This window comes from Gambusia affinis, linkage group LG09 (genome assembly GCF_019740435.1).
Source record: "Gambusia affinis linkage group LG09, SWU_Gaff_1.0, whole genome shotgun sequence".
Classification (NCBI taxonomy): Eukaryota; Metazoa; Chordata; class Actinopteri; order Cyprinodontiformes; family Poeciliidae; genus Gambusia; species Gambusia affinis.
In genome coordinates this window covers 20,255,128-20,274,724 of record NC_057876.1, presented here as the reverse complement: position 1 = coordinate 20,274,724, position 19,597 = coordinate 20,255,128, and the positions used below count along the sequence as shown (strand labels likewise).

At 36.7% G+C, this 19,597-nt stretch overlaps 1 protein-coding gene across 3 annotated transcripts in view; it reads right to left on the bottom strand.

Annotated features, from left to right (window-relative positions):
• Window positions 1-19,597, bottom strand: part of enox2 (ecto-NOX disulfide-thiol exchanger 2) — a 196,260-nt gene that overhangs the window by 148,095 nt on the left and 28,568 nt on the right. For all 3 annotated transcript variants that reach the window (XM_044127161.1, XM_044127158.1, XM_044127159.1), the window contains one exon: window positions 6,906-6,995. In XM_044127161.1, coding sequence (XP_043983096.1) covers window positions 6,906-6,939 — 34 coding nt within the window. In that variant the 5' untranslated portion in view covers window positions 6,940-6,995. The remainder of the gene's footprint in view (window positions 1-6,905; window positions 6,996-19,597) is intronic.

Below are 19,597 nucleotides of genomic sequence, written 5' to 3'. Positions count from 1 at the left end.
TTTTTTTGGTTTTTTGCCATTCTTCAATTTAGGCATCCGTAACTCCACCAAAGTTACCTGGGCCTCCTGGTTGGTTCTGTTATTATTGCTCTATTTTGACTAGTATCTCAGCTTAGGTAGAGAGTAATTTCTGGGAAGGTGTGTAGTTGTGCCACATTCTTTATATTGTCAGATGATGGATTGAAGAATGCTTCATGAGATTTCCATTAGATTGATTAGGATAAACAGTGCATGCAGTTCAAGAATATCACAATAAAATACACTGCTGCCTGTCAGCCACCCTGTCTTGGAACAATTTAACAAGAATCTCAACTACAGGCGGCAAATGAAAAAAAAAAAAAAAAAAAGGAAAAGGAAAAAGAAAACAATATTTTCCCCTGACTTAATTTGTTATTGCACCCACCATTGTTTCAGAAATCTTGCCAGCCTTTACACAAATCCTAAAGCTCAAAATCAAACTTGATAGTTTCCAGAAGACTAACGGAGGCGAAGCTGCAGCATTTAGAGGCAGGCAACCCAGTACCATAATATCTATTATGGAGAATATGTTCCATGCTGGATATTTGGAAGCACCTCAGAAAGTTTATGCTGAAATATGGGCACTTGTGTTCCACGAACATTTGGACTGCATCCTAGGCTTTGAAAAATATTGGATGATTAAACTAACAGCTTCACAAGCTAAAATAGGTCAGGAAAAATAACATACAGAACATAATGTACAGAAGGTTTGGACAAATTATACAACAAGGCATCAGAAGACACAGTTTCCTTTCAGCCACAGTGTTTAAATATTTCATTTAGTATTCAAGATAGTGAAAAACACAACACAACCAACTGAAATCAGACTGTCTTGTTGCTCTTTTTTCAAAACCCCAAAAAGGTTTGTCAGAAAATAAAGTGAATGTTTTCCAGGCAAATTCAATTACACCTGCCAGCCAGTCATAATGAGTAACAGCCAGTGCATGCTCTCAATCAATTTTGGTGTCCGTGGGGAACTGATGTCTTGATTTTTTATTTTTTTATTTTATTTTCCCAACAATGTTATTTCTGTGGCCAGCTTTGTGTAGTAAAACATTAAAATAAAACGCTAATTTCAGTCTGTGCTCCTCAGTCAGTCTCTGTGCTGTGAAAGCAGCATTGGCTGCTTTTACAGTCAGAAGAGCGAGTGCTTTCGGTGACATCCGAGTTTTGTTGAGTCCAATTAAAGGCTGGATATTAAACATCCGATGTGTTTATCATGACTCCAATCAGCCCAGTCATATTAGTTTCATGTAATATAGCGGAAACACAGAAATCCCATTTGAACTAAAGGTGAACACATTTAGTTAGTTAAAAGGAAGGTCATATATAATTAATAATTCAAATTTAATTAGTGCATATTAAACTAAAGCAGCATCTAATCAACAATAACAGTAAAAGTTTAACAAGGGCTTGGGGAGGCAAAGCCTTTCTCCTGTCTTATCAAGCCTTCCTAACCTTCAATATTTGCCTCTTCACTACATATTCATGAGTATTTCTCTCTGGGGATGTTCACAATGTTTGCTGACTTTTTGGAGTTGCCAAATCCCACAGTAATGCTTTTCCCTCTGTAAGGGTACAGTATTGGGCATGGACCAGTATAAAATTATGACAGTGTGACAACCTGTGTAAAAACTGGTGTATACAGCAATTAAAAACATAAATGGCCAATATGATTTGATTAGAACTGAAGGCAACTTTTATTCTTATTGCTGCTGAAGTAGAATACTGGTCATTATAATTTGATATGAATTCATGTTTAGTTGCCGAGGTGTGTACCAACTGAAGGTGATCAGGTTTTTTATTGAAATATGTTGATAATTAATGGCAATTAATTAATGTTTTATAATATATTTGAAAATATGGCTGTAAGTATTAGAGTCCATACAGGTGCAATAGCACTTATTAATATCCTGAGCACTCAATATAGCCTTTTACAATAGATTGTATGCTGTAAACTTATTTTTGTGCTTGTGAGGCTTTGACTGTAGGCAGCGATGGATGTATTGCAAAAAAAGCATTGGGTTTGTCATGATAACTTTTGTTGTACGATAAATTGTCAAAGTAATTATTGAAGTAATCAATGATATTGTCGTTTTATGACCACTTTCAAGTAATATATTGACACACAAGGTCATCCTCTCAAAGACCAATAAATTTTAATTTTGTAAAGAACAAAAATGTAGAGTTCCTCTCCAAAATTACAAAATTCAGGTGGAAATGTTTTTAACGGAGGGCCTGGTCAGCAGCTTAAAGAGTTTGTGTTCGCTGTGGTTCCATTTAGAGATCAATAAATAACGAGTTCATAATAAATATCATTTACTTCACTGTACAGAATGAACCAAGAGTCAATGCAGAAATCCCACAGGTTAGGGAAGACGTCTCTATCTCAGACCGTTCTCATAAGTTTGTCTTTGACCTTCTCTTTCTAATTACAAACCTCCAGCTCTTCCTTCTGCCTCTTCTCATCTCACATCCTTGCAGCCTGACTGATTGCTAGCAGGTGATGATCCAGACAAGAAAGGTAGAGGTGACTCCCCAGGTGGATTTCATAGTATAATACAGCTGTTTTCCTGGGAGGATAAGTGTAATGAGTTTCCAATAAGTAATAAAGTAAGTTTAGCCCAACTGTTTTGAGAGGGAAAACTTTATTTGCCTCAGTATTCGTTATAATAGTGGTGAAGGAAACTACTGCAGGTGTCCTGGTGACAGCAGAATCTGTTCCGAGAACAAGATTAGGCTAAAGCTGAAAAGAGGCCAGGATTTCCTCAGGAGAAATTCCCCCTCTGCATGAATATTGATGGAAATGGGTCTCACACAGAGTGCAAAACAAGCGTTAACCCCTCTGCACAGGGGAAATGTTGTTAGCAGTGCTCTACCATCCCACAGGGTCAGACAATCACTCATTTTGAAAACTACACCCACCAAATAGTTTCAAGTAGAGAAAATTAAACATTTGGCTTGTTAGCTTTACAACTGTAACACACTACATTTAAATGCAGCAAAAATTTCCCATGAGAGCAAAATCAGTTTATGGGAGAAAGTTTTCACTAAGAAGTTTCTGCTGAAGAGCAACTAACAGTGCTGAAACCCAACAATGGGCAATTTACCATAGCCACATAGTCCACAGTCACTTAGAGTGGAGAGTTTATGGGTCAAAGGTCAGGGACTAGTGACGGAATCTGATCGCAACCTCCAAGGAAAAGAAGCATTAACTGTTTGGAAAACCAAGCCACTCTTCAGAAATATTAAGTGACTTGACAAGCATGAATTTACAAATAGTTTGGGCCTAAATTGCAACAACACACTAAACATTTGCATGTCAAGGGAGAGAACCAAACTGGTGTGAGAATCAATACCGGCTGTCTTAATTAAAAATGTAAAATTTGTTTATTTTATCTCAACCTGTTTTTTTTAAACTAAATTTATTTTCTTTCTTTTCTTTTTTTTACAGCTTGACATTTCAGATAGTAATAGTTGATAGTTGAAATCTTACAAATGATCAAATCATATGATTATTGGATTAACAGCAGCCATGTTGCAGCTTCTTCCTCATTGTCTGATGTGTGTATTCTGGATCTCATTCTAAATGCAGGAAAAGAGCCCAGATCTATCACTAACACTTTGGAAAATGTCAAGATGTGCATCTCTTTAAATTTACCACCTCAATCTTCTGTCACTTTTGTCGAAAAGGCCTGATTTTATAATATCAGAAAACCGCAGGTTTTCTTCATGCAAATTTCTGACTTCACAGTGTCATAGAATATCTTAATGTTAATACATTTATGACTTTAGTCAAGGAAATTACTTTTTCTTGCACATTTATAACTTTTTGACATCAGAGAATACTCTAGTTCTTTGTAGAATTCAATTCAAGCTTTATTAAAGATGCAGAGTCCTGGTTCATAGGAGAGATTAAAAGAAACAGAAAAGAAAAAAATAGCAACTATAATATTAGTAGTGGTAAATAAGTGAAATTAATCAAGGGATTCTGATGGAAATTTAGTCTTCTGTGGTGAAATATTTTTTTTTTCTTTTATCTCCACAAGACTAAAGAAAACTTTGTAGAACAAATAAAAAAAAGACACCGTAGTCATTGCTCACAACCATTTACTTTAAATTAAATATGCTGATGAGAGTGCTACAAATAGTTGGTGAAGTCTAAAATTATTTCAAATTAAATGTGATACTTGATCAAATGTGCACATCCAACAAGCAGAATCTACTGGAACTTTTTTTAAATTTAAAATATCAACTCTTAACATCTTTCCACAGACAGAAGACATAATCCAGATTGCGCTTACCAATGCTGCCTTAAATTTTAAAACTTGACAATCCGCCTTGAAATGTCCAGCACTTTGGATGTTGTTGTATTTTATGTAACACTATCTGCAGGGTTTAAATGGTGCAACTTTCAGAAACAACTGGTTCAAAAAAGAAGTTATCTTAAAATACAAATGACACGTACATATTTCCCGTGGGTCGTTTTTAAGCTGTTTGATTGCTGGTGGTGTTACGTGTGCTGTACAAATGTAAAAACACACAGAAAAGACAAAGAAAAGGATTGTGAAATTGAACAAAAAAGAGGGACATAATAGACGGTCATGCATTTTGAAAACATCGTTACTTCATGCTACAGAAAACGGAAAGATTTATATGCCTACCAGACGTTGTTCTTGTCACATCTTTGACAAAACCTGATTTCACACCAAGATCACTTTTTTTCTAGCTTTTTTTAATTAACAAAGAGACAAAGCTTGATTTCATTGGCTCCCTTCCCGACTTTTTACCCACAGTTCTATTGTGAGACGCTCCTGAACAGATGAGGCCAGATAATTAAACTGACTGAAGTCCGACTCGCTAACGTAAGAGTGCAGAAATTATTGAGAATGTAACCGAGAGAGCAAAGCAGACATGCTGGTGGGAAGGAGGAAGGCTGAGTATCAAACACAGCATTCATTATCACCTAACTGACCTGCATATTGCACTGTGTGAGAGTAAAGGGGGAGGACACACTCATTGGCCAAAGCTTAGCATAAAGAAACATCTTTTTATCTGCTTTCTGCTTCTTTCCTCCAAAGTAATCTGTCACTTTCTACTTTCACACAATGCGCTGCAGGATCCCATTGTTTCCAAAATTACAATAACAGATACTTAGTGAAAGATAGTAATATCATGCCTAATGTCACACACAACGAATAGCAGGGTTGTATAAAAACTAATTATGCGTTTAATGGAAATCATTATCTTTTCTCCTGTGTTGAGCACTCATTGTGTAAGGCTATGTGCAATGGCAGGAAAAAACCCAATATAGTCCTGAATCACATTTACCGCTTATATGGAGGCATTATAATGAGGTGACTGAGCTGAGAGCAGGCTGAGGTGAGACAATGGTGCTCTGGACCTTATGTGAACAAGCTACCAAAAATAAAATTATGATGTAGATTGTCGAGTATTTCTATGTAAGAAATGTATTCAAGGAATCAAGAACCACCTTTATTGAAACCTGATGAAACGCCAGTGATTGTACATTCAAGTTTGAGCTGACATTTTGAAAGGCTCTGTTTATTTGTTGAGTATAGAAAAATGATTTCTGCAAATGCTGAAACCATTTCTGTTCTCAGAATGAAATTTTTACTATTTTATTTTCTTTGGATGAAAAAACATATTTGTTTTGTGAAAATATCTCTTGCTGCATTCCTGAGATGTTGTCTCTTATGAAATGCCTCAATTGCTGTCAGAGAAATGTAAAAATCAACAGTGGGTCGCCTAACCAGAATGTGGAGGCACAGAGCAGAAGCCTGGGCTATTGCCAAACGTTTGTGTTATCCAGCTATTATCATTTTCCAAAACCATTTCTGATTTGGGTTTGGGAACATTTTTCTGCAGGAACATCCAACGATGTTTAACTTTCAACAATATTTGATTAGAAGTAATGATACAGAAGAGGATGAGGGCGACTAAAAACTAAAGAATTCTAACTCATAAAAAAAAAAGTCAAATGCTTTTTTTCCAGTGGCTCTAAGTGACTTTATTCTCAGAATTATGAAATCAATCTCAGAATTCAGACTTTTTTAAAGTCACAATTCCCTTTTTCCACTGGTCCTAATCCTCTTCTGTATAAAGAAGGCCTTACAGGTAATCCTGCTTTAGTCTTCTTACTAAACTACTGACAGAATAATGCCAACACATGGTGCTACCACCACTATTTTTGCAGATGAACTATATAAATTGGTTCTTAAAAGTGGTATCTTTGTTCTTGTGCAAACTGTAACATTTTTGTTCCTATACTTTCAAATAAATGTTCTTTTATGCTTGGTTTTAGGTCGGAGGGGGTTAAAACCTGGACGTAGTGGGTTTTCCAGCAGCCCAATGTTCTGAAAACAAACCCCAACACTAGTTTTAGAATAGATACAGAAGGCTAATAGTACCAACTTCAACTGCATTGAAGCTGCGATTATGCCTAATAGCTGGGTCTCTGCATGAAGCCGTCAGAAATGCAGTAATTCTTCACAGAACAATAGTCTGACATCCAGTCAGAATAATTATCAGAAATTAGAAGCCTCTTGATTGATTGAGGAACATTTTTCAATTCTAATGATAGGGAGTGGGAGACGGAGGGGTATACTGAAAAGTAAAATGTGTAGAAAAAAACCATAGTTAGAGGGGAAGATTTGTAACCGATTAGTGAGGTACAATCATGCAAGATGGATAGGAAAAAATACCTGTAGAAGATTGTTTTACATGTTCTATGCTTAAAGGAAAGATCAAACATACAAATTCACTGAGTTGAAATTTCAGCATTTAAAATCTCTGCAGGAGGTCTTCAATACAATAACGTGTGCAGAGGTTTTAAAAAAAAAAAGGGGAAAAAAAAGGCATTTTACCTGTGACTCGACCTGATCTGTGGTCTTTATACATCCTACAGAAGCAGCTCTGCGGACTGTGATCTCAGCTTCTCTGGTCTTGAAGCAAATCTGTTTTGGGAAACAAAACCAAGCAGAACAAATTCCTGATTAGCCAGCATATGTTCACAAATCTCAACAAAAGAGTCTCCTATACCACAACTCCGCAACACAACTTATTCATTCAGCACTCGTTCAAGGACACTGAGTGAGACGAGCTTTAAGAAGGGACCAGAATAAAAGAAGGCTTTGTCTTGAACAGAGACAGAAGACAAACACAGGAGACTGTAATTTGTCCGCTTTTCTAAAAGGCACAACCTCCCTGCTTTGTGGAGCAGAAGCTCGCTGGAGCCAGAGAGGGCTCCGAGGGTCGGGTGGGTCCCATTGACTGCACTATTAACACTCAGGCTGGGAGGATCAGTGAAGAAATACAAAACACTGCCAGATGGGTGCACAGAGAATTTTGTAATGCATTTCACTCCACCAAGAGACACCCTGAGGGAGCAGTGATGACCACAGTAATTGGCTTTCTCCAGCTATGATAATCTGCATCAGTCATGCCTTGCCAACACACTCTTAGACCACTGAGAAGGTCACAGTGATCCCCAAACCTCAAACCGCACAGCTGACAGCAGCCTCTGAATTCTGAGAGGAGGACATTACTGAACCATTCTCATAAATTTTACCTCTAGTTCAAGGACCTGCATGGCAAGACATTTTTTATCTAAAAAACATGGTTAAGACTAAAGACTTCAAGGCCAGTTGTTAGAAAATGGGACTGAGCACTGGATAAATTAAGGACTTTGTTAAGTGTCTACAGAGGATTTCATTTATGAGAATATCTTTTTGTCCTAATTTTTACAAAAAAGAGAAAACAAGCTGAGGTCATAAATTGATAATAACAATCTAGAGGTTGAAATTGTTTGCGTTGCCATTATGCCTTTGTTTTGGTAGATAATTAGCTATGTTTGCATATTTGAACTAGCGATCGTCAGGGTTGCGTGACTCTGCCACTGTTTTCTGAGTTGGGAATACAAAACAAATGTATAAATATATAAAAAGGAAAGTATGCTTAGCATACAAAAAGAAGAGGCCAGAAACAGATACTTGGGATTGTTGGTAAAAAAAAACTAACTGTTTTGCCACTATAATGTAGCCTCTCTTCGATGTAAAGAAAGGAGAAGAAGCTTTCCACCTCAAGAACAATGTTCCCACAATCAGGCATGGTGGTGGGGTCACTATGGTGCTTTGTGGTGAAAACATAAATGGCAAGATTTTGAACATCATCATCAGGCTTAACGTTTCAGCATGCAAATTACACAAAACACACAAGTTAAGTGGAGAACACATGGTTGGCCGAAAAATATATTAACGTATTAGAGTATCCCACCAAATGGCAAGACTTCAAGCCAATAGAAAATCAAAAGATTACGAGTGATAGCAAGGTTTTCCACCCTCAAAGACTTCGGGGGGCATCACAACACAGTAGTTTTAACCAACCGTTATAAAACCAAAAAAAGATCTTAAAAAATGGAACAAAGACAACTGAGGACAGAAATAAAAATAAGGAGATATTAGTAATTTCTTTGTCAGGTTAGATCATTTAAGTACAACTAAAAAAATCTACATAGATGGCCGAGACCCAGAGATCTCCAGTGAAGAAAGTAAAAATATGCTTTGTCACTATGCTGTTTGTGTAAATAAACAGTTCTACCTACGACCTTGTGTGATGCTGCCATTTCAGACAGTGATGTGGTCATTTAGGTGGTTTAATAAAAAGCAACCAAATGGCCAAAAACACAAGCAAACCAACTGGCAACAATCAGAATACAAACTAAAGCACATTTTCCCATCTGTGAAAACTGGAAATGTGGCTGCTATGACACAATTTGGATGACATGATAATGAAATTTGTGAAGAATAATGACAGGTATTTTAATTTGGGAAAACAGATTTTTGCTTAATGGGAGGAGTGCAAAGAAAATCTGATTTCAAACTCTTTTGTGTGCACAAAAAACAAATGGCAATAATCATTCTTTAGTCACCCACTTCCTACCATTATATTTATTACCAGCATTTTTCATTTTCACTCACTCACTTGAAGAACACTTTCCTGCAGTTCAGAAGCTTTAGTTGCAAACTTGAGCAAATGTGTACACTAATGATTATGAATGAAGCAGCAGGGAAGTTTCACAAAGACTTGTGTTATTAGTCCAACGATGTAAATCACACGAATAAGCAAAGCATTAGAAATAGACTACCAATGGGAACAATTGCCTGTATAAATGTTTATGATGTTAAAAGGAGAGACCTTTCAAAGAGGAAAATCAACACGTTCTTTGTTGCAGAAATGCAATATTATATTTTACACATAAAGTAGATGCAAGAAGAATTGTAGAATATGCATCACAAAATATCTTAGTTGTCAACATGATCTCATCTGGTTACTTATCTAGAACATATGATCTTTTGCATAATAAATGATTAAGGAAAGATAAGTCAGACCAGGATTCGAGGATTCCCTATGTGAAAAGGATTACTTGAATTAACTGGCCACTAAAGTGATGGAGAGTGAGAGAAACCCTTGTAAAAGTCTCGGAGGGTTAATTCATCTTTTGTATCCATCACACAGAATTGGCAACCTTGGATGGAAGAAACTAAACTGTCCTGTGAAACAATTTGCTGCTTCTGAGTTATCAGAGTGACATCACAAAAACTAATCAGTATTTCACAAGTATTTCACCGATATCTTTAATTTCCTGTTGTCATCCCTCAGCCTACAGGCTTAATTTTAGAGCATGGCAAACAAAATGGGGAGATTAGGCTGCTACTTTTAACAAATCTAACAAATTAGTCAAGTAACTACATGTGTGCAGAAATTACTTTACCTTAAATCATTATGCAGAGGTATTTATCAGGAGGAACTTACAGACACCACCAAGATAAATTCTCAGTTCATCATGGCGCAGGGTTTGTGCATCCTCAGGATCTCACAAGCTATATTTTTCAGGACCTGTTTGTCTTTAGTAGAGTCTTGAGGGAACAAGCTATAAATGATTTATTATCTGTTTACATTACTATAAGTCCAAGGAACTAAGTAATCTTTTCAGCGATAACGGGGTCTTACCATGGAGACTGGACAAGATGCTTGTCATTTCCTCATGCACTGTGACCAAACTGCATAAGAGCACCAACCTGTTCCTGTGTACAACCTGTGTTAGGTACATGCAAGGACCAGTTCATAGTTCATTTATTAGCAGTTTAAGGCAGAAAACCAGCTAACTTCAGGAAGATGTAACAACATAAGCTAATGCAAGAAGTTCAGATAGCTGGGGTCTTCATAGGAAAATTATTATGTGCATAGGCGATTCCGATCAAGATAGTTTTTAGTCAAGACAAAATTTCTTTATGATAAAAACTGAGACAAACATCTTCTAAATTATTAGAAAATATTAAGGATGCCTAACTTCTAATCAAAATTCCAAAATCTTTTGCAAATCTTCATTAGTATTACAGCAATCAAACCCAACTAAAGACCAGTTCGCTAATATTTCAGCACATTGGGTCTTTTGTACACCATAAAATGCAGAAATTAATGGAATAAAAAAGGTTAATTTATGAGCCAAAACTACGACTTCTGCTTCTTGGTATTAAATTAGTAATTGTCATTAGGCATGGAGTCAAGGCCAGTTCTTCATGGACCAAGACTGGGTCCAGAAAGGTTAAGATCAAGTCCAAGACCAGGAAAAAAACAGCACAAGACCAATTTCAAGCCTCCCATCCACAGTCTTTCATGGGAATTTTCTGCTTTCTGCCCAGATATGCATTTTTATTTCAACATACAGGCAGACATATAAGTCGTGAGGTGTTTTTATTATAATAAATTAATAAATACAGTAAAACACACCATAAGATGTATAACTCACAGTCAACATGCACTCATGAAAGCAGCCTTTATAGCATTGTTAATTCTACTGATACATCTGCTTAAAAAAGCCGTGATAAGGGAAATGATGAAACAATAGAGCCTAGTGAGGTTTTCCAATCTCAAGAGATATGACCAAGGCCTTTTTCTGCTCAGTATCAGGGTCGCTGATTAAAGGCAGAACTTCAATCTTTACCTACTGGCTGCCATATTGCTTTAATATGAACAAAGGTTTTATAGATACCGGTAGTTTTAAAATCTGCAATACAAGCTATTTGTAAAGCGTTTGTGACAGCTTCATCTTAGGCAGCGGATTTAAATATGCCTCTGCAGTTTAAGCACTTGGCTAGAATTGAAAAACATCTGAAAAGAAAATTATTTTTCTGGATGAACAAAAATTTGATAGTGTTATAAAACCCATTGTATATGTACAACCCACAAAAAAATATTCAAGACATATATTCTACCTTTTTAGAGTGAAATTTTTGACAATTTGTGAGCCGTTTCATATGATAGTACAATTGATGGAACTTAGAGTTGTAATTTTTGGTTGATATCATTGTTTAGCCACACTGCACACTGAGTTTAGTGCTTTTTGAAGAGGATCAGTAGATTTAACACATCAAAGCACATCAGTCAGACTTTAATGTATGGGAAACAGACAAGAGGCTCGCCCACGTAAATCTGAGTTATAATGCAAAGAATATGAAGGGGAAGTGAAGGACACAGGGTTCTGAGCAGACCGTTTTGCACAACCCAAAGTGTTTTTTATAGCAACACTATCAGGGTAAGTACAAATATTCAAGGCAATATTCAAAGTCCCACTGAATTTATTCACACTAATGTACTTCTAAGTATCAGATTATGACTTAGTAAGAAAAAAAAAATCAAACTTAGCTTGGATAGAAGGGGGAAAAAAATCTTGATTTAGACATTTGTGCAGTTAAAACTCATTACCGTATTTTCCGGACTATAAGCCGCTACTTTTTTCCTACTCTTTGAACCAAGCGGCTTATAGCCCGGTGCGGCTTTTCTGTGGATTTTTCTTCAACCACCAGGGGGCTCTTTAGCAGGAAGTGAATCATTGGAAGTCAAAATTGGAATTCAAAGAAGGAAGTGCTAATTTTAATTTAGAACAAGCACTAGGCACGATGGAGAAATTTCTTTAAACTCAGCTTTTAAGTTGAGGGCTATCGATCCGGCAGTGCAGGAAGAAAATAGAGCTGCTGCCCGTAAACTCGGCATGAACGGAACCATGGTTCTGCATTGCAGACGGAGGGCTGCGCCTTAATAAATCTAGCAGATTTATTAGAACGCTGCCCTCTGCTGCAGAAAACCGAGAGTGGCGGAGATACCAGCAGCTTATAGCCTGGTGCGGCTTATATGTATATATACGTTTCCAGTGTTCTTCAAAAAAAATTGTAGGTGCAGCTTATAATATGGTGCGCTCTATAGTCCGGAAAATACGGTAATTGGTTACATGTTTTACAGAAACATTACATCTCTGTATCTGGGATATTTTATTTAACTTATTGCACCACCAGCAAGCTAAATCAGCCTATTTAAATCATTTACTGCTTAAAACCGCACAGTATCCTTAGAAAAAGGCAGGCAAATATGCTCCCACACCACAAACACACTATCTCGTGGCACAATATGTTCGTTAATGAGCCTCTGATGACATGTTGGAGAAACGACAATCTGTCAAACCTTCCTACACACAGGGAAACAGCATACTGAAGAGAGGGCGGCACCACAGCACATCAATATGTGAGGATATTATGTAGAAGTAATTAAACCCATTTTAAAAAAAATCATTGCACAGAAACACATTACTTGTTTTCAGTCATTAAGCGTTCATCTGTGGCCGCTGGTTGCACTTCAAGCTCCTGTTAGTGCTCTGTTTGTCATAAATGCTCAAATTATTAAATGTAAACTAGAACTTGATGACGTTCTCTCCATTCAACTTTGGCTGACTAAAACAGCAACAAAACAAGTGTGTACCATTTCAAACTTCAGACTGGCTAGTTGTACAATTGTGTTAACATTATACACTCTATCGCAGAGCTAATTTCACAAATGACAATCTAAGAAATAAGGAGTTAGGAAACTTGAGCGATACAAAACAGCCAGTGGGCAAAGACAGGGCAACAAGAGGGCAGAAAGAGCGAAGAAGACAGTTTTCTGGCAAATAATGATCAAAGAGAAATAGCTGGTTACAAGTGGGATTCATCCCACCCATCTCTTAGACATGTCTCACACTGAAAACCCTGATGCTGTGCAAGAAAACAATTTTCCACAATGTTAACAGACATAGCCAGAGGAGCAACACAGTCCCAATTTTTATCATCCAGAGACAGGAAAAAAGAAACATTTATGTGCAGAACAACCAGGATGTGAGTGCCTAAAATGAAACAATTGTTGTACGGTACCACGGATTCATGAATAAAACCATTAACAATTTTAAGGAACTGTTTTTAATTGGCAAATATAAGCTTGTGAGTGTGAGAATATCAGTTTAACTTAATCTTTTATATTTTATAAGAGTATGCTTATTAAAATCTTTAATCAGAACCAGTCAACGGAAATACAGTATTGTGTAATTTGAGTCTTTAGAAATCACGGGTGCAATGAAATTTACATGAGATTTTGCACTTTTATTACTCAACTCTGCAGTACATCAGAAAGTCTAAACAACCAGGAGAAATTAATTGATGTCCAATACATGTCCAAATAATCAATAAATCAATTAACTGCATGATAAATTAAAACAAAGTCAATGATTTCCATTGGCATGATTTATCATTTATCTCTTGTTTATCTCTCTTTCTACCAAAAGTTGGATAATTTGGTGCTTTGGTTTCAACATTGGCAATGTCAAAATAATAATGCAAGAACACATTCTAATAGGTCAGTAAACTTTAAATTTTAATGAACATTTAACACTGAAAGAATTTTTAAATATCCAAAATAAATAAACAACACAACAAATAAAATTAATTTTGAAATTTTTGTAAACAAAATTGTCCTTCAAAAAAGGGTTAGTATTACTTATAAAATAGTCTCAAATCAACAATATTATTGTTTATCGCATTAACTTCTGGAACAATTTATCATCAAGCAAAATTTGTTAATGTGCAAAATTTGTTATTGGGACAGATATGAATGGGGAGCTGGATGAACTGACTAACATGTTTAAGCATGCAGGCACAGTGCATAGTTTGGTTTCTTTACAAAACTGTTCTTATTGTAGAATTAGGGATAGATGATGATAGGATATTTCAATAAATGTTGGAATTGTAAAATAAATTGTATTTTACACTTGTGAAACACAATTGTAAAATAAAATTGTAAAATGTTATATTTCTAAATTTGAGGTTGGTTTGTAGAAATGTCCAAATTTAAGAAATTCCAAGCCTACAGAGTGAGTAAGACAAGTACAGACAGCTACTCGTTGACATTTGGTAAGTCTGAAAAGGATGCTACCATTTCATCAATTGACTGGACTCACTATACTGATGTGCTTTCCAGGAAGGGTCAGAGCAGACTCTTTCTGCAAAATGGACCACTCCTTCACTGACAGACTATGGCATCCAAGATGGACAAAAGAGTGTTGAAGTAGGTCCTTCCTCCTAGTAGATGTTAGACTTCATAACCATGAGTGCTTTCAACAAGCTCAGTCGGGACTTTCTTGCTGTTATTTACAAACTTTTTTTTAATTTCTTGTAAATAGTCTTCTGTTTTATATGTACAAATATACATGTGCATTTTGTTCATTATTTTTTTTTAAAGATCCTACTCAGTGGTGCTCTTCTTTGAATCAGAGTATGTCAGTTTTAGTAATTGCAAAGTATTTTTTTGTGCTGTAAATTTGCCCTTGTTTCTATTTTTTTGATTAACTTCAGCATGAATATGGATTATTCTGTTGACCTTTCACTTTACTGCAGGCACACCTAAATTTCCACACAAATATATTTCTATTTTCTTCTTTTCTATTCAAATATCCTAAGAAGTGAATTTTATATAACATAAAATAGGCCAGTGCTGCAAGTTACTGATTCAATAACAAAAACTTTTTCTGGCTGGTAGCAAACGAAACATTGATGCAATGCCACTTTCCAGTGGAAAGGCCACAAGGGAAGTAATTCAGGTCCTAACAGCTTTCCCACTGATAGTAAAAGGAATAAAGACCCACTGCTGTGTTATTGCCACTTTTTCCTAATATATCGGATATGTCTTGTCACCTATTATAGTTTGTAAGTGTAAGAAACTATTGAAAAGGATTACACCCTGACTGTGTTTTTCGTTACAATTTTCCAAATTGAGTGAAGTCTGCATTTCTTACCACAAGCAGTAAAGGAGTTGCAAGGATGGCAATAGCAGCTTTTCCAGTGATTTGGGTATGCTTACTTACTTCTGAGTTGATGGCTCATTTACCTACAGCAGCTATAATAAGAACCAGGCAAACACATGGAGCACAAACTGAATCCCACTCCACTCCACTCTAAGGGTGGCTCAATTCTGGTTCAACTAAAAAGCATTCTTAGTATCTTAAACCTGCAAAAACTGCAACAAAAAAAAGACAAGCAACTTATTGAAAAAGTGCTTAGTTAGCTTCAAAGAATTGTAGTTTAAATGTAAAAAACCTTGAAATAAAATAAACAAATGGAATGATGAGATAAAAAGAAAACCAAATTATAAGAGCAAATGTTTTAAGCGCTTTTCATCTCATGAAAATACCAAACTGAACATTTCACTACAACCAAGCTATTGTTTTAAGAATTATTTCAGATTTGAACTCAATGAAGGGAAATTCTTCTTTTGCAAAACTATAGGCTTCGTTAAACTTGATCCCAGTCTCTGACTCATTTGATGATCTGTTTGTTGGTGCCTGCAGCGAAAGGCAGTGGAGAGTTTGGCCACCTGGGTAGAGCATTTATCGCAGCATGTAATGTGTTTTATAGTAACATTGCATCACAGACATTGGGACAGTCCCACACACAAAGAGTCAGACAGGAGCACATTTTGACTGAGTGTGTGTGAGCTTTAAAACCCATGCATCACAAATTATTGTTTTACATAGGTATATACGCTCACATCAGTCTAACTATATGTTCGAATTGTTAGCACAAGTATAAGACCATAACTATCAGCAGCGCAATATGGAGGAACCAGACTGGAAGGGGAACTTTAGAACAAAACTGCAGTATCACTCTCAGAAAACAGAGAGCCTGTCCCATGTGAGTGCGACTCACATAACCTGAGAGGTTGATTGCTCCGTGTCAGAGAACTGGTAATGATTTTCGGACAGTTGAGGCCTTAGCTTTTTCAGATTTCCTCTTTATCTGTTTTACAGTCATGGCCAAAAGTATTGAGAATGACACAAATATTATATTTTCACATGATCTGCTGCCCTCTGGTTTTCATGTGTGTATGTCAGATGTTATCATCACATACAGAAATACAATTGCAATCATATTATGAGTAACAAAAGCTTCTAATGACAGTTAGAATGAGTTAATGCAGCAAGTCAATATTTGCAGTGTTGACCCCTCTTCTTCAGGACCTCTGCAATTCTCCCTGGCATGCTCTCAATCAATTTCTGGACCAAATCCTGACTGATAGCAGTCCATTCTTCCACAATCAATGCTTGCATTTTGTCAGAATTCCTAGGTTTTCGTTTGTCCACCCGTCTCTTGATGATTGACCACAAGTTTTCAATGGGATTAAGATCAGGGGAGTTTCCAGGCCATGGACCCAAAATCTCTTATGTTTTGTTCCCTGAGCCAGTTAGATATCACCTTTGCTTTATGGCAAGGTGCTCCATCATGCTGGAAAAGGCATTGTTCATCACCAAACTGCTCTTGGACAGTTGGGAGAAGTTGCTCTCGGAGGACATTCTGGTACCATTCTTTATTCATGGCTGTGTTTTTAGGTAAGACTGTGAGAGAGCCGACTCCCTTGGCTGAGAAGCAACCCCACACATGAATGGTTTCAGGATGCTTTACAGTTGGCATGAGATAAAACTGGTGGTAGCACTCACCTCGTCTTCTCTGAACAAGCTGTTTTCTAAATGTTCCAAACAATCGGAAAGGGGATTCATCAGAGAAAATGACTTGACCCCAGTCCTTAGCAGTCCACTCCCTGTACCTTTTGCAGAATATCAGTCTGTCCCTGATGTTTTTCCTGGAGAGAAGTGGCTTCTTTGCTGCCCTCCTTGAGACCAGGCCTTGCTCCAAGAGTCTCCGCCTCACAGTGCGTGCAGATGCACTCACACCTGCCTGCTGCCATTCCTGAGCAAGCTCTGCACTGCTGGTAGCCCGGTCCCACAGCTGAAACACTTTTAAGAGACGGTCCTGGCGCTTGCTGGTCTTTCTTGGGCACCCTGGAGCCTTTTTGGCAACAATGGAACCTCTCTCCTTGAAGTTCTTGATGATGCGATAGATTGTTGACTGAGGTGCAATCTTTCTAGCTGCGATTCTCATTCCTGTTAGGCCATTTTTGTGCAGTGCAATGATGACTGCACGTGTTTCTTTCGAGATAACCATGGTTCACAGAAGAGAAACAATGATGCCAAACACCAGCCTCTTTTAAAGTGTCCAGTGGTGTCATTTTTACTTAATCATGACAGATTGATCTCCAGCCCTGTCCTCATCACCACCCACACCTGTGTTAATGGAGCAATCACTGAAACGATGTTAGCTGGTCCTTTTAAGGCAGGGCTGCAATGAAGTTGAAACGTGTTTTGGGGGATAAAGTTCATTTTCTAGGCTAATATTGACTTTACAATTAATTGCTGTTGCGTTGATCCCTCTTTATAACATTCTGGAGTATATGCAAATTGTCGTTATAAAAACTGAAGCAGTAGACTTTGTAAATATTAACATTTGAATCATTCTCAAAGCTTTTGGCCATGACTGTACATCTATTCTGTTCATCCAAGAAGTCTCATTTTCAAATCTTACTTTTAAAACAAATTCTTGATTCAAAAAACTCTATAAACTGACAGCTGGTGTGCTCAAAGGAACCAGCATTACTCAATGAACTGTTCACTGAAGGCGGTCTTGGAAGAGACTTTACTTTGTAATTTATGAGTGGGCTGGAAGTCAGTGAGTGCTGTTCAGCAGCAGTAGACGCGTGCCGTCTTTGCATTCATGACCAACCGAGGAAGTTGGGGACATTATATTTCCCACTTGTTCAGTCCTTTTGAGCTTTGGCTTGGGATATTATTTGTTAATGCCAAAGTAGACTGAATTTTGTTGAAAAAAGGAAACTACTCAAGATTTAATATTAAGGACAAGAGACAGAGAAAAAGGTTCAGCTATCTAAATCCTGACTGAACTTTATTTCACATGGCTCAGTTTCCTTTGAGAACAAAGTTTAAAGGCAATCTGAAGCAGATAATACAAGGATATCATGTAAATTGTGTTTGGTAAACTAGGATATTGATGATAATAAGAGCAAATGACTGAACACTAGGTCTATATCAGGAGGAGCATAATTGTGTATTTTTTAAGGTCTTTCTAATTATCTCAAGTTTACATCCTGTGAAAAAAAGATTTCACAAGATTTCATAAGTTTGGCCTTTAATAAATATTACAAAACTTGTTTTTAATCACAAGCACATAAAAAAATCTCAGTTTAATTATAAGCAACTTAGGTCACTGGCAACTGCTGCAAAAAAACAAAACAAAATAGAAAAAACAGAGTGCTGAGTCATAAGAAGAATAGTGAATACAGGTTTAAAAAGGCAGAGCTGGATGTTGTGAAAGGAAGATGGGACTCAGCTCTCCTTGTCACAAAGTGTCAAGTCAGGGCCGAAATGTAGGAGGCAGGCTAAGGCACATCTAAAGAGTGTACTGCGGTGCTACACCACTGATATATTCCTGCCTGAACTGGAAGTATTGGTTAGCTTCAAACAACAATAAAACAATGAGTGCTTTTCTTTTATAAAGTAATTTGGTTATTGTGGACTTCTAAAAAAATAACCCAAGATTGTAAGTGTAAAAGTGTATAATTACATGTGAACAAGTTATTGTGATATAATTAAAAAAAAAATTTAATAGCAACAAGAGCTGTTAATAAAAACACAGAGCTTTATAGTTTATGATTTTCTTTTTGTTTACTAAACTGATATTCTGCCATAAAGGCTAAACCAGATCTCTCTCACTCAGTAGACATTAAATACATCAAAATTACCAGTTTTTCTCATCAATATTCTAAAGATGTTTGGAAAGGAAGGTAGTCATGCATTAATACTTACTTACTTTACCCTGAAAGGGAAGTATAAATAATTCATATTGACACACAGTGAATACTAATTCCCACTTATTCCACTCAGCATCATCATGGTTGATTAAGTTACATAACATTATGAACTTCATTATAAGCAATGTGTCTGCAATCCTGACCAGTCAGGTAATTGTGTTGAAATTGAGGTTACGTTCAAAAGCTTATCCACTAATCTTAAACCATTAAAGTCAGTAATAAAGCATCGCCTTGTTAGTTAGACTGCTGTAATTTTAAAAATAGTAAATGCGTATGTATAAGGTTTACGTATACAGATTTGGTAAAAACTAGTGCGGCAAAGACAGTGTCTTTTCGGTATTCATAGAGCCACAGAGATCTGAGCTGCATAATGGAGTTCCATCTTTGCCCACAGCAAAAATATTAATAAACCTATCCTTGCTGGAAAATTTGAAGGTGGTTTGTTGTAGCTGCCAGTTGTAAATCCTTTTCGAATGAGATC